The sequence below is a fragment of the Sciurus carolinensis genome, chromosome 1 (genome assembly GCF_902686445.1).
Source record: "Sciurus carolinensis chromosome 1, mSciCar1.2, whole genome shotgun sequence".
In the NCBI taxonomy this organism is placed as follows: domain Eukaryota; kingdom Metazoa; phylum Chordata; class Mammalia; order Rodentia; family Sciuridae; genus Sciurus; species Sciurus carolinensis.
This window is the reverse complement of record NC_062213.1, coordinates 91,259,222-91,275,295: the sequence shown is the minus strand read 5'-3', so window position 1 is coordinate 91,275,295 and position 16,074 is coordinate 91,259,222. Positions and strand designations below refer to the sequence as shown.

General features: G+C 36.4%; 1 protein-coding gene across 3 annotated transcripts in view; it reads right to left on the bottom strand.

Moving 5' to 3' along the window:
- Spta1 (spectrin alpha, erythrocytic 1) overlaps positions 1–16,074 on the bottom strand; it is a 94,969-nt gene that overhangs the window by 71,877 nt on the left and 7,018 nt on the right. For all 3 annotated transcript variants that reach the window (XM_047554291.1, XM_047554280.1, XM_047554287.1), the window contains 7 exons: positions 15,028–15,161; positions 14,330–14,474; positions 5,714–5,868; positions 4,556–4,691; positions 4,334–4,435; positions 2,769–2,906; positions 2,040–2,150 (listed from right to left, as the gene is read on the bottom strand). In XM_047554291.1, coding sequence (XP_047410247.1) covers positions 2,040–2,150; positions 2,769–2,906; positions 4,334–4,435; positions 4,556–4,691; positions 5,714–5,868; positions 14,330–14,474; positions 15,028–15,161 — 921 coding nt within the window. The remainder of the gene's footprint in view (positions 1–2,039; positions 2,151–2,768; positions 2,907–4,333; positions 4,436–4,555; positions 4,692–5,713; positions 5,869–14,329; positions 14,475–15,027; positions 15,162–16,074) is intronic.

The following is a 16,074-nucleotide window of genomic DNA, read 5'->3' as shown; positions in this document are numbered from 1 at the left end:
GAGTGTTTTTTTTTTTACTCAGAGACCACTGAGTGAGCAGTCACAGTTTGAGTCACTGTATAAAGATGAGGCATAGCAATGGGGGAAGACAAGTTTGAGGGTCAGAAGATCTAGGTCCCAGTTCTTATTTCTGTTATAAATAGTATTTCAAAATATATACCTGAACTATATCAATTAGCTTCTCTATGCCCATTTTTGATTGACAATTATAATTATACAAAATAGTGGTGTTTGTTGTCACATATTCATACATGTGTACCACAATACTTTTTCAATCCAGGCTACAGTGCATGAATGCAGATGTTACTAAAAGGTAAATATTTGATCTATTCACATAGAACAAATAACTCTTTATACAAAACCAAGTCCAGTGGCCAGTATCTATCTCTCTTTCTCTCTCTTTCTATCCCCCCAACTTCATTCATTAACCTATAACATATATCTATATCTCCAGCTGCATAGGAAAGAAGAGTCAGAAATTGTAAGCATGAATTTTTGCCATATTCATTCATACTCCCAAATTGCTAGAGTTTAGAATGGATTAATTGGAATAGAAAAATAATATAAAGCAAATGATAACAACATAAAAATAAAGTATTATATACTTTTGGCTTTGAGAATCAATAGAATAAGCATATGGATTAATAAGGGACCATATTAAGCACCATATTGATTAGGAAAGGGAATAAGGAAACGAGGAGATTAGGGAAAGGAGAAGTACTGGAGACTGACTGGTTTCCAGGTTTGCATAATTATGTCAAAATGAACCCCAATATTATGCATAACTGTAATGTACTAATATTTTTAATCTAAAAAATTTAAGTAAAATTGTTCCATTCAAAGAAGGGAAGACTTAGAATTTGTCATTTTTGATGCTAGTGGTGGCAATGGTGTGTGTGTGTGTGAAAGAGAGAGAGAGAGAGAGAGAGAATATTAAGGTCAACATAAGCCCAGGAGACAGCAAAAGACATATAGTATAAGGAACCCACATAGTCTGCCTCAAACCTTTATGAGTCCTGCTTATGTATTTATCTATTTTCTGAAACATTATTACCTTTGGTTCTCAAAACATCTCTATACTGGCATTAGATGAGAAACACAAAAATGAAAGCATATTAGAAAATAAAAATATACCATAAAGGAAAAGAACAGATATTACTTAGATATCTAGATATTATAAGAGAAAATTATAGGAAGATATTACTAGGATGGAGAAACAAAAACAGACTCAAATATTTAAGTAATGATTCTATATTAAATATGGGCCGCAAAATGAATCAAAATGCAGTCTATAAAAATAAAAAATATTTTAATAATAAAAAAATAATAAATACCCATAATTCACTTCATCAGAAAAAATAATTGCCTATCATCTGAAAAGTCTTTCTAAATATGTTTTGTAGGGAAGAAATATGTTGGAAAAATAATGTGTGATTATTTTTCTGGATGTTTTTCCTTTTTTCTAAAGGTAAATGCTTATTAAGTTTTAGCTTTTAAATTACATAAAAAATTTTTACATGTGTATAATATTAAATCAAAGAGTTTTTAAAAAATAAGTAAATATTGCTAATAACAAAACAAGGATGGAAACTTTTTTCTTTTTATTTTCTTTTTACTAATTGTACATAATAGTGGAATTTGTTATTACATATTTGTACATGCACAAAATATATCACTACTATTTGGTCAGTTTTTCCTCAATACCTTCTTTTTCTTTCCCCTCTTCTCTTCTTCTGGTCTCTTTCTTTTATTCTACTGATCTCCTTTCTATTTTCATGAGAGTTCCTTCCTGTAACCCTTTTCCCCCTTTTCCTCTCTAACTTCCATATGAGAGAAAATCCAACATATGACCCTTGACTTTCTGAGTTTGGTTTATATTGTTTAACGTAATGCTCTCAATTTAGGGATGGAAATTTATTCACAATAATCTGCAAGCTATGTCTGAGAGTTACAGGAGTGATTTCATCTAGGGACATATGTTGGATGAAGTATTGTATGCCAACAGGAAACCAATGCCCCATTCAGGACCCATTTCTTACAGTGATCTTCTCTTCTTGGGCAGTAAAGGCTTCCTCAAAGTCATCGTGCTTCTGCAGAAGGGCTTTTACACTGCCCAGAGAATTTCCCAGATCTTCATTTTCCAAGAAGGCCTGCAGAAGACAGAAAGAAACACACCCAATATCTTCTTTGGTGAGAAATATTCCTCTTAGACTATACCTGAGATAAGCACTAAGGAGGAAAGCAAGGGAGTTGGAGAGCAATGTGGGATTTAGTGCAAATCTGGAAGGTATGTAGGGATTAACCTCAGATATCAGGAGCTTAAGACTTCTTCCTAATGATTCCAATTTTCCCACCTCTATCACTGGGTCTATCCCCATGGAATTTACTCAACCAATCTAGGCATTATCTGAGCTCTTAAACTATCTCCAAAGAACCACTTACCTCCTCCAAGACATCTTGTCTGATTAGTATTGCTTGCCTCATCACAATTTTTTCTACCTAACCCCTTAATAAATTGACATTACTTTAACTTTATATTCAGTTGTGATCCAGCCTATATGCTGCCTTTAAATATTTTTCTATGCATCTCCCCAGGAGAGGATTAAAAGAGTCATACAGAGTGGGCTCATTTTTACTTTTTTGTCACGGATCACCCTTTAGTTCCCAAGTACAAGTTCTAGCCCAAAGAAGTGGTTGTGAGATGCTGATCACAGGCATGGTGGTAAATGAAGGGTGAAGGAAGTGATTGACTGGAATCCTCCAGCTACCTCTTGTCTGCTCATCCAACTGTCTACTTGCTCACTGTCTCGGTAGAAGAGGTGAAAGTGAAGGCATTGCTGGTATTGTTGCTGACGCTTGGACCACAAATTCCGCAGGGCAATCCACTCGTTAGAAAGTGTTGTCATCTTTGGAAAGGAGAAGATACTGTATCAGAAGGTCATTTAATTATTTTATCTTATATTTACTATGGAGCTTATAAATGCAAACCCTTTTGAAGTTTACAAAAATGAGTCGAAAATGGGATTTTTCTCTTAAGGTTCCAACACCTAAGCAAATAGTTGTAGTGTAGAAAAACTGGGATAAATACCACAAAAGAGATTCAATATACTGTATATGTAAAGAAGGAAGAAAAGAGTAATTCAGATTGGATTAATTAGGGAGTAAAGGTCAGGGAATGTATGAGAAGTATTGTACAAAATGGAGATTTAAAGAGCAGAGAGGTAGTATCAGAATTGTAGGAGGACATAACCCTTGGAACAAGTGGATATTATTGGGATACTAATTATTAGGTTATAGAATGTGCTGTAGAAGAAAATGCAGTGGGTAGATTAATGGCTAGACAGCTCATGAAGTTGAAGTACAGAGAGTGCTTAAAATGTCAGACTGAGAAGCTGGTATTTTACTCTGAAAAAGAACAATCAAAGAAAGAGTAAAAAGAACACATTTTCAAACAGAAAAAAAAAGTCCTTGTTTCTGACCAACCATCTACCCAAGAAATTCTGGTTTATTATAGTTGCTGCTATTAACTTCATCAAAAATCAGTACAAATTTTCAGAATCCCAGGATCGTGGCTAGGTTTTCATGGATTTAGGGTTCTGCCAAAGAATAAAATCCATAATATCATGTTACCGCAGAGTTCTGGGGAAATTCAAAATATGTTTATCTCAACCTCACCCATCACACAGAGCTGGGGGCTATGCTTAGAGTCTAGTAGGATAAAAAGAGGCATGAAAAATCTATTGTTACTATCATCTCAAGGACTGCTCAGATTCTGTGACTGGGTCAGGGAGTTAAGACAAGTCCTCATGTTCTAGGATGTTAGAATGATGGCAATTCTGATTTCTTCATTCAGTGGACTTCTGTATTGAAAATTCTGAGGTATACAGGAGATAGGAAAATCAACTAAATTTGATGTTGTAAAAAGGAGGGAGGAAAAGGTACAGAGGCCAGCCACATGCCAGGCACCATGCTACGCATTACAGGGGACTTGAACTTTAAGAAGGTACAGACCTCATTGAATTTATAATCTAGATATGAGGAGGGGAATGTAAAAAAGGGGAGCATATTCAATGAGGCAAAATAGTATGAGGATTTAAGTTAGGCAGAAGTCGGAGAGTTGATGAAATAGACTCAAAGGTAAGCAAACACTCCTTATGCTGTCAGGATACTCAGCATATGCAAAAGGGGACAGGGTGAAGCTGGAGTTCCCATTAGTAACTTGTTTGGAGGACTTCTATCCCATTCCCTTTCCAAGATTACAGTAGTGTTATGAGATCAAATGAGGAGTGAACATGCAATCCAGATTTCACAAAGCCTGTTAAAACTAGATCACCTTTTCCCGAATTTCATCAGAGGCTTCATGCTCGCCATCCAGCAACTCCCAACCAGTCATTTCAGCAGCTTGAAATCGGTCAAGATAAGAATCAATCTCATGCTGTGGCCACACACAAAACAAAACAAAGTCTCAAACACAGCCAAAAAAACCTCTGACGTTCTTGGTGCTGAACCGAATTCCCCCCTCCCTCCTCTGACTAGGTAGAACTTTCCCGACTACCTCATGCTGCAGATGCCTGTCCAGTAGGGCTTCCCCAGCCGCCACATCTGCTGGCAGCTCATCAGCATTGATCAGAGCAGTCTTCTCATTCATCCAGCTTGAAAGTTCATCATAGTCAGATAAGAACCGCTGGTACCTGTGGAAAGGGTGAGGTAAGGGACAGGAAAGAGAAAACAAAAGGCAAAGGACTTTGAAGGGAGTTAGGGTCAGACTGAGTTAAGATATGTGAGCTCTTCTTCAACCTGATCCTTTCCTTCCCTCTCCCTGATGTTCTTCCTGTTATTTGCATCAGCAATCCTTTAGTGGTGCAGGTGGGAAGTCCTTCACAGCAGGCTCAATATTCATAGGTGTCATGTGGATACCCTGCACAGGCTTTAGATCTCCATCACCATGAGGTCACAGTACCCCAGCAGTACTTGAATGAAATACAAAACAGCCAATACATAAACAGATGTCATGTAAATTACAGAAAGCACCATGTGGGAGAGGGGCCAGAACTGAGATTAGGATTCCTTGTATCTTAGCTCACATTTAGCCCTATTAATTAAAAACAAGAACTTCAGGGTAGGTAGTAGGGAATAATATTGACCAAATTATATTGTTATATTGTGTGCATGTGTGAACAAGTTAACAGTGAATCCTACTATTGTGTATGATAATAATGTACCAATAAAAGTAATTTTAAAAACTGAAACAATGATTAATTATTCAAAAAATTTTGATTTGAAGTCATATCAATAAGATAAATACTATCTTCTGGAAATTTAACTATTAACCATAAAAATTAACAAAATTACTAAAGCAATGCCCAGTTTTTGTAAACTTTTAACATATAGTCAGAAAATAATTCTGGAGTTATTTCTATGCTCTTCAGCTTGGAAATCTGAGTTCTGCAGCAGGAGCCAGGATTTTGGAATATTATATCATCTGCCTTTCCAGCTTTATGGGCCACTTTACAATACCTTACAAGGATACACACAGATAAAGACAAGGAGGCAGGTGAGTGGAGGTGTGATGCTGAGTATCACATCCACAAATTAAAACTTCATCTGCCTCTGCTAAATAGGCAGAGCTAAGACCCTCACTATTTTCTTCTTTTGACATTACACTTGAACCCTGTGGAGGTAAACAGAGCAATAGGAAAGAGGGATATCCCACCCATAAGAAGCCTGCAGTTTTGCATATCTGATAGTAGCCAAGGCACGGAGGTGCTCCCAGTTGGAGAGCAGATCCTCTTTCATCTGCTTGATCTGAAGTTCCTCCGAAGGATGGGAAATCATCAGCTTGTCTGCTTTGGCACATAACTCCTTTACCTTTGGAAAGAAAAAGAAACCAAGTAAGAAATCAAGCACTCTGACTCCTGGCAAAGTTTTATGGCAAAAGTGTAATAAATCATATGAAATATAGTAATTTACAAATATATTTATGTTGATATATTTTAACTTGGATATTAAGAGATTATAGAAGAAGATGGTGGAGTGAATCTAGGCTGCAGTCCTCAACCTCTCCACAGCCTAGAAAGGAAACAGTGAAAGAACAGCTGACCAGACAGTCTGCACAGGAGCTCAGACACAGACAGCCCACAGACAGCCTACTCCCACCACAGTTCACAGTGATAGGTAAAACCACTGTAAATTAAACCAACCATGGTGAAGGCTTCTGTGCCACAGATGACCCACAGAGAACCTGCACCCACAGGTCCCACACTTGGAGACAACCACCAAGAGCTTAGATAGCATCCCTCCAAAGAAGACCCAGTGAAAGGGAGTGGGCACCCACAATTCACAACCGCAGGCAATCGGACCTCAGATATAGGAAGGCCAACTAACTTTCTATCCCAGTCACAGGTGAACTGCATCAGCCACGGTGGTGGTTTCTGTACCACAACCCACTCGCAGATAGCCTGCAATTACAGGTCCCACACTTGTAGAAGTCACAAGACTCGATGCCACTTTAAAGAAGGCCCTGTGGAGGAAAGTGGGGGCAGAACATTCCACAGTAGTCAGCACGACAGCACTGAGCCCTGCATTCTGTGCTCCCACACTCAACAGAAACAGCCAGCAGATGCAGCACAGCATGCAGGTTCAGGCCCCTGAGCTGATGAACAAGAATTGACTGATGAGAAATCCACAGCAACCAGGGAAATATCTCCAGTGCCTCAGCACCTGTAGGAACACAGCTGTCAGTCCCAGAGTTAGCTAACTCAGTTCTCATCTAGATGTGCAGACCCACATAGGGCAATTCCTGAGAATAACCTCAAGCAGCCAAGGAGAACCTTGCATATGCATGACACTACACCCCACAAAGGGGCTTACAGAGGTGCACCCCATAGTCACCGGCCACTATGCAGTGTGCCCACATAAAAACCCATCAACCTGTGACCTATGCACTTCCAGAGAGGACAGGAGCACTACACCCTCTGACACTGGTTCCCCAGTGCCACATCAAATAGACTACAATACCTCTACCTGAGACTGTCACACCTCCACACTCAGATATACCTGGGCAGTACACACTGGATTTGACAGCACTGGATACATGGGACTTTTCTTCAGGAAGGTATATAAGACTACACCTCCTAACAGGAAATAACTGGGATACTATGTCACAGACAATTGGTGGGGGGCATTTCCTCTGATCAAACAGAAAGCTAGTAGGTACCTAGACACACCAAAGATCAGAGGGGGATTCCTAGAACTGTATTAGAGGTGAGTTGGTATGATTGCTATCTCCACACCCAGGGAAACATGGAGGTAAAGCTGAAGAGTGGTAAGTACCTTCTAAAGGTCCCAAATCTTGACGAAATCCAAACCAGGAAGACTCAATGAGAAATTCCCCCACTTGGCATGAATTATTATAAATAGATCTAACATCAATTTTGATTTTACGTATATTACTATTCATTTTGAATTAATAGTTATTCCCCTCGTAGTCAATATTGTGCCCTTAACCCATTGATTGTATTTCTTCTAATATTTTAACTGGAATCATTCTTTGTTTTCCTAAGTTCAGGTTTGCTCCTCTTAGTCCCTCTTTTTCCTCTTGCATTACCAGCTACTGCCTCAAATTCACCCCCATCCTTCTTTTTCTTTGCTTAGTATCTTCTCTCAAAGTGGTGCTGATACTGGAAACAGTAGAAGATACACATTGAGTGGGAGAATCAATACCTATATATTTGCCCAGCCTAGGACAAGTCCTTTGCATAAAAGTAAAAGCAATAATCATCCCAGCAGAAGGGTAGATATGCAAACAATATAAAAAAGCAAACTACCCCAAACAACTCACTGCATTTCAAAAAGTGATCTCACTGACACCACAGTAGAGGAAATGTCAGAGAAAAAAATTTAGAAAATTCATGTTAAAATGTCCAGTGGGCTAAAAGAAGATGTAAAGGGTGAATTTTGAGAGAAAACAAAGGTGTAAAAGATCATTTCAGTAAGGACATAGAGATTCTGGAAAAGAACCAAATAAGTCCTGAAAAGGCTCAATAAATCAAATTTAAAATTCAATTGAAAGCATCACCAATAGATTAGACCACTTTGAAGATATATTCTCAGGCCCTGAAGAGAATGTATATAATTTTTTAATTGGTTCTTTCTTGGTTTCTTTTTCTTAAAAATATTTGTTCTTTTTAGTTATACATGATAGTAGAATGTACTTTGACATACCATACATACATGGTGTATAATTTCCCATTCTTGTGGTTGTACATGATGTGGAATTACACTAGTCGTGTATTCACATATGAACATGGGAAAGTTAGAAGGACTTATATAATCTTGAAAATAAAGTTAACGAAAAAGAAAAGATGTTAACCAACTATGGTCAGAATATTTGATAAATCTGGGACAACATTAAGAGAACAGATCTAAAAATCATAAATGAAGACACCAAAATGCAAACTAAAGGAATGTATAATCTTTTCAATAAATTATTTTCCAAAAAACTTTCCAAACCTCAGGAATGAGGGAAATTCAAATACAAAAGACATTTAGAACCCTAAATAGGCAAGTTTGAAAAGATCCTCTCAAGACAGATCATAATTAAAATGTCTAACATGCAAAACTGGGAAAGGATCTTAAAAGTCACAAGAGAAGAACAGCAGGTCACCTTTAGAGGTAAGCCAAAGAGAATTTCAATGGATTTCTTAACCTGGATCCTAAAATCCAGGAAGACTTGGAATAATATATACTAAGCTCTTACTGAAAACAGTTGCCGATCAAAATTAATATACACAGCGAAACCATCCTTCAGAATTGAAAAGTTGAAATAAAAGCCTTCCATGATAAGCAAACTATAAGAGAATTCATAACTACTAAGCCTGTACTATGACACATACTCAATATTTCATGCAGAAGAAAGGGAAAATAAAAATCAAAGCCAACATGGGGATGAATATTGCTACTAATAACAGTGAATTAAAGGAAAATCAAGTCTGAATTAAGCATCAGAAATAGACCAAAATGTCAGGAAATAGTCTCTCTCTATACTAACACTGAATATAGATTACCTAAATTCTTCCATCAATACATAAATGAGTATAATAGCTTTAAATGCAAGACCCAGCCATATATTGCTTACAAGAGACTCACCTGATAGGCAAAGACATTCATTGACTGAAGGTGAAAGAATGGAAAAAAATACACCATATAAATGAAGACCAAAAGCAAATAGAGTAGCTACTCCTGTATCAGACAAAGTAGACTATAAGCCCATATTAATATTTCATTCACTGGCAGTTGAATTCATTTTGTTCTCAGCAGCATATAAAACCTTCTCAAAATAGATCATATTTTAGAGTATAAAGCAAGACTTAGAATATACAAATTAGAGATAATTCCTTGCATCCTATCAGATCATAATAGTATGAAATTAGGAATCAACAAGATAAAAAACAGAAATTATTTTAATACCTGGAAATAAAATAATGAATTTTTGAATGAAGAATAAATCATACAAAAAAACAGGAAAAAAATTTAAAAGTTCTTAAAATGAGAATAGTGATATAACAATCAAAACCTCTGGGGCAATATGAAGGCAGTTGTAAGAAGAAAGTTTGTAGCATTAAGTCCCTACTTTAAAAAAAAAAGAAATATCCCAAATAAATATTTGATAATGTTATACCTCAAGGCTTTAGAAAAAGTAATAATCAATTCCAAAAATTAATAGAAGACAGGAAATAATTAAGATCAGAGCTGAAATTGAGAATAAAACACAATAAAAATGATTGATGCAAAAAAGAATCAGTTCTTTGAAAAGATAAGCTAGATTGATAAGCCCCTAGTCAAACTAGCCAAAAGAAAGAGAAAGAAGACCCAAATAAACACTTAGAGATTAAAAAAATGAGATATCACCATAGACACTTCTGAAATTTACAGTATCTTTAGAATCTACTTTGAAATTTTATATTCTAATAAACTAGAAAATTTAGATAATATTGACATATTTTTAAGATGAATATAATCTGCTCAAATTGAACCATGAGGATATAGAAAGCTTAAACAGAACAATGTCAATCAATGAAATTGAAGCAGCAATCAAAAGCCCAGAAACAGATGAAAAGCAAAGGAAAACCCAGGAACAGATGGATTCTCAGTGGAGTTCTATCAGATTCCAAAGAAGAACTAATACCAATTCTTCTCAAATCATTCCATGAAATAGAAAAAAGGAAATACTCCCAAATTCCTTCAGTGAAGCCAATATCACCCTGATACCAAAACCAGACAAGGACACATTAAGTAATAAAAACATCAGACCAATATTCCTGATGAACATAGATGCAAAAATACTTAAAAAAATAGACATTAGGAGGATAGAACACCATGATCTATCTAGTGAGTTTCATCAGTAAGGATGCAAGATTGGTTCAACATGTACAAATCAATAAATGCAATTCACCACATAGAGTTGAAGACAATAATCACAAGCTCATCTCAATAGATGCAGAAAATGCATTCAACAAAATCCAGCATCCATTCAATGTTAAAAAGCACTGGAGAAACTAGGAATAGGAAGAACTTACCACAACAATGTAAAGACTATATATGACGAATCCAAACCAACATCATATTGAATGGAGAAAGACTGAGAGTATTTCCTTGAAAGTCAGGAACAAGATAAGAATGTACACTCCAACCACTCCTATTAATATAGTTCTTAAAACTCAGCCAGAAAACTCGGGCAAGAAAATGTAATTAAAGTGATACAAATACAAAAGAAAGAAGTCCAATTTTCTCTCTTTGCTGATGACATGATCCTATAACTAGAAGTCCCCAAAACACCCCATCAGAAGACTTCTAGACCTGGTATAAATTCAGAAAAGTAGCAGGATACAAAGTAAACACAATATATCGATAATTTTCCTATACTCTGATAATGAATCTGCTAAACAAGAATCAGGAAAACTATCCCATTCACAATAAAAAATACATGACTAAATAAAAAACCTGGGAATTAATCTAACCAAGGAAGTGAAAGACTTCTACAATGAAAGCTATAGAACATTAAAGAAATTAAAGAAGACCTTAGAAAATGAAGAATTCCAATGTTCTTGGAAGGCAGAATTAATATTGTCAAAATAATCATACTACCAAAAGCATTATACAGATTCAAAGCAATTCCCAACAAAATGCAATGATACTCTTCACAGAACTAGGGAAAAATAATTCTAAAATTCATTTGGAAGAAAAGGAGACCCAGAATAGCCAAAGCAATCCTGAACAAGACAAGTGATACTAAAGGCATCACAATACCTGATTTCAAATTATACTACAAAGCTGTAGTAACAAAAAGAGTATGGTGCCTGCATTAGAACAGATGTGAATAGCAATGGACCAGACTAGAAGACACAGAAACAAACCCACAAAGTTGCAGTCTCCAATATTCAACAAAGGTGCCAAAAACTTACTTTGTTGAAAAGACACCATTTTGAACAAATGGTGCTAGGAAATTAGTATCTATATGTTAAAGAATAAAGCTAGGTTCCCTATCTCTTGCCCTGCACAAAAGTCAAAGTGGATCAAATATCTAGAAATTAGACCAGAAACTTTGCAACTGCTAGGGAAAAAAAGGGGGGGGGGGCAGCTCAGGAGTCCAACACATTGGTACAGTCTCTGACTTCCTTAACAAGACTCCCAAAGAACTAGAAATAAAACAAAAATCAATAAGTGCAATGGCATCAAATCAAAAAACTGCTGCACAGTGAAGGAAACAAGAGTATAAAGAGAGAGCCCACAGAATGGGAGAAGATCTTTGCCAGCTGCTTCTCCAATGGGATTTATATTCACAATATATAAAGAACTCAAAAAACTTAACACCAAACAGACATATAAACCAATCAATAAACAGACACTTCTCAAAAGAAGAAATACAAGTTTCCACAAAAAACATATTTTTAAAATATTCAATATCATTAGCAATCAGAAAAGTGAAAATCAACACTACATTGCTTCAGTTAAAATGGCAATCACCAGGGATTCAAACAATAATAAATGCTGACAAGGATGTGGGACAGGGGGTACACTTATATATTGTTGGTTGGACGACCAATTATTATAGTCATTCTGGAAAGCAGTATGGAGATTCCTCAAAAGACTAGGAATATAACCACCACATTACCCAGCTATCCCATTCCTCATTATTTATCCAAAAGAACTAAATCAACATACTATAGTGATACAGGCCCCTTGATGTTTTTTGTGATGTTATTCACAATAGTCAAGTTATGAAGCCAGTCTAAGTGCCCATCAGCAGATGAATGGATAAAGAAGGTATAGTATATATACACAATAGAATTTTACTCAGTCATAAGAAAAACAAAGTCATCACATGTGCTGATAAATGGATAGAACTGGAAAATATCTTGCTAACTGAAATAAGTCAGACTCAGAAAGTCAAGAGTTGAATGTTTTCCCCTACATACAGAAGCTTTTACCAAAGTATGAGGGGAAAGTGTGGGGAGAAAAATCCCATTAAAATAGAAGGGAGATCAGCAGAGCAGAGGAAGAGAGGAAGGGGATTGAGGGGGATATATAAAGGATGGGCAAAGAGAGGAACTGCATAATGAAGTTGACCAAACCATTCTATGTACATATATGAATACATCACAGTGAATTTCACTTTTATGTATATCTATAAAACACTAATTTTAAAATATATAAAAATAAATGGAAGAAAATCCATTAGTATAGAAGAAGGGGAACAGGAGAAGGAGGAGGGAAGGGAAAGAGGAAGTACTGGGGACTGAAGTGGAGCAAATTATATTTCATGCTTGTATGATTATGTCAAAATGAACTACAATGTTATGTATAACTATAATGTACTAATAAAAACAAAAATGCATGACATTAGTAAAATTTATCGAATACTTTTTATCTCTCATTGTGTTCAGTGCTTTACATGTCTTTTCTTAATTTTTTTCTTCATTGAATAATATGAAGTAGAAACTTCTTATTCTCCTTTTATGGGAAAATGGAGATAAAGTGTTTTATTTAATTAAACTCACTCAGTGTCAAAATCAAGGTTTATTTCTAGTTTTTTATAACTATTTTTGGTACTAGGGGTTGAACCCAGGGGTACTTTACCAGTGAGTCATATCCCCAACCCTTTTCATTTTTTCTTATTTTGAAACAGTCTCGCTAAGTTGCTGAGGCTGACCTTGAGCTTGCAATCCTTCTGTTTCAGCTTCTCAAGTCTGTGGGATTACAGGCATATACCACCTCATCCAACTCAGAAATAAGGTTTCTTGTTTATTCTTTTATATTGTTTCCCTAAATTTTATTGTGGAAGTCACAAAAACACTTCTACCCACAAGGCAAAGAAAATTCCAGTAATACTACACCATTTTGATCACAATTCCTGAAGAACAGGGTTACAATATCAAAATGTGAATAGGGTGACTTTCCACATGTTACCATTAATTCTTTCATCATACTCTAATATAATCATGTATTTTATAGGGTTTGGCATTTTTTATAATTATTTATCAAATCCTAGGGTTTAATTATTCATTATTACCAAAAAAGACCAAAAACAAGAAAACAAATGAGAAAGAATGAAAAAAGTAGCATGGTGGATATTTATAAAAACTGGTCACAGGGACAGGACTACAACTAACAAACAGCAAGTATGAATCTGTGGGTTGATTGCTCTGTGGACACTCAGTAGTAATTGGCTTAAGTTATGGTTAAAGTTGTAAGGGAAAGAAATAAAGGAAAAGAATCATTCAAGGAGGTGGGCTTCCTCCAAGTTCTATGTATGTGTCTAGTCTTCTAGACGTAAGAACTGGGGTTTTTCAGCTTACAGAAGGAAACCTAAAGGTGGATTTAGGAATCCTTAAGAGTCTCAGTGCTTACTATAGAATGAGAAGAAAATGCTTCCCTGATATACCGAGTGAAGGACCAAAAAAAGCAGGATTCAACTGCAATAAGAAAATGTGAACAGATGAAAGATTCTGGCATAGGGTAGCTTACTGAGAGGGATTAGAGAAACATCTTTGGAGGTACCATTTTGTTCTTATATTCTGAAATATATAACAAAAGACAACAAAATATAAAGCATATATGTATGTTTAAATAAAAATAATTTTAATAAAATATAGCATCCCATGAACAAGCATGAACTACAATGAAGGAATATATTCAAGTGCCACATGATTTCTCCTTTATTGAAAATAGTAAATTTAGTGTGTCCTTTGGAGGCATGGTATTAGGCCGGAGGTTCACCAAATACCTTTTCTAATTCCAGGGGTCAGTCATTCCTTCAACAGTGTCTTACCTTGTCCTCCATGACTGCAAGATTTCTCTCAAGTCCTTTATGATTGTGAAACAGTGCCTCAGACGTAACAAGATCTCTGCCATAGTCTTCAGAGGTGACTAGAGGCTCCTTCTCCTTGATCCACTGCATGGCTTCAGTCATATCCCTACCGGACATTAACATGAGCTCCAATAAAACAAGATGGCAGGCATTGCAGGACAAACAGAACAACATGGCACAGAGCATGAACCAGCCTAGTTCTCCCAGGTAGCAATTACCTACTTTCCTGCATACTAGCAAAAAGTAATTTAAGATGTTTTTCTTGTTATTTGTTTCCATTGAGATGTTAGGAAAAGATGCCTCCTCATGGTTGAGCATCCAGAGACGCAACGCATATCTGAGTCAGCTCTTCATGAGTACTTTCTTCCCAAATCCACCTTCCACCCCCCATCTATTTCTTCATCACTTTTCCGCAGAATGTCCAACACTAATACACAAGTACTATTATTTCTGTAGTTATTGTTGCTTTGGTCTCCCACCTCCACAGCATGGCTATAGAGCAGATCACAGTCTTCTTAATTCTTTTGCTGTCTCAAAGACAAGCACATGATGCACTTTGGTTTGAGGTATTGACCACTCATTGCTAAAAGGAGTGATAGAGACCAAATAGCATGCTGCTATTTTAAAAGTTTTCTAAAAGACAGTGACCAGATTCATACCTTTTGAATCTCTGGAGGTCTGCAGCACTATACAGGTTTTCCCGTCGTTGGTGGGCAAGATCACAGAGACGCTTCCAGGCAGCATTTACTTCATCCTGTTTGGTCTTTATCAAAGGCAACTGAGGATGGCTCTCCTGTGGAAGGAAATTAGCATTGATGTTATGCAAAGATGAGGTCATATCAAATGTTATTTAAACACACTTTTCCATACTTTTTATCCTTTGTCAGCAGTAGAGAATGACCACCAGCAGCAAACTCTGAACTTCACCATAGCCCTGCTCCCTGGCTCTAACCTGATCCACATCACCAAAACACAGAAAACCAACCTGCCAGACCTTTTATCCTGTGCCTACAACACTGAACTAGAATGCTCAGTCCGAATGTTATTTTCAGAGCTCCACAATTTTGATGCCTTCCAAATCCCCTGTAAACTAGAAACCAAGGAGAAGAAAAGAAAATCCCCTTTGTGAAGTATGACAATTTCCCAAAATGCTAGTACTTTGGTTCTTTACTTTTTGTGATCATGATATTTTTGAGAATCCAATGAAAGCTATTTTCCTCTTCCCAGAATTATACATACAGGCATACACACATGATTTTGTAGAAAAGTTCAGGTATTCTGAAAACCAACTGAAGCAACAAGATCTATCAATGTTTGATTAAGCTTGCAACACTATCCTGGTTTAATACTTCTCAGTGTTGAGGAGTTCTCATATGTCCAAGTCCTCAGCTCTTCCTATCCTCATTTCTTTCCATTTCCATTCCCATTCCCAAGTTTGATGTTCAGACATAATTTCTATATCCTCCTTCTTAAGTATATGGTCCTATCTACTATAGTGGTATAGACCCACTCCAAGGGGCAGAAGATACACTTTAATTGTATTGGATTCATCTTTTCTGTGGTAGGCTGGAACGAATGGAATTCGTGCTGTTTTGTCACTTCTCCCTCTAAGAGATGGAGTTTGTTTCCTCCTGCCTTGTCTCAGGGTCTGTCTTTGAGTTGCTTATCAACAGAATGTGACAGAAGTAATTTTCCATGAGTTCCAG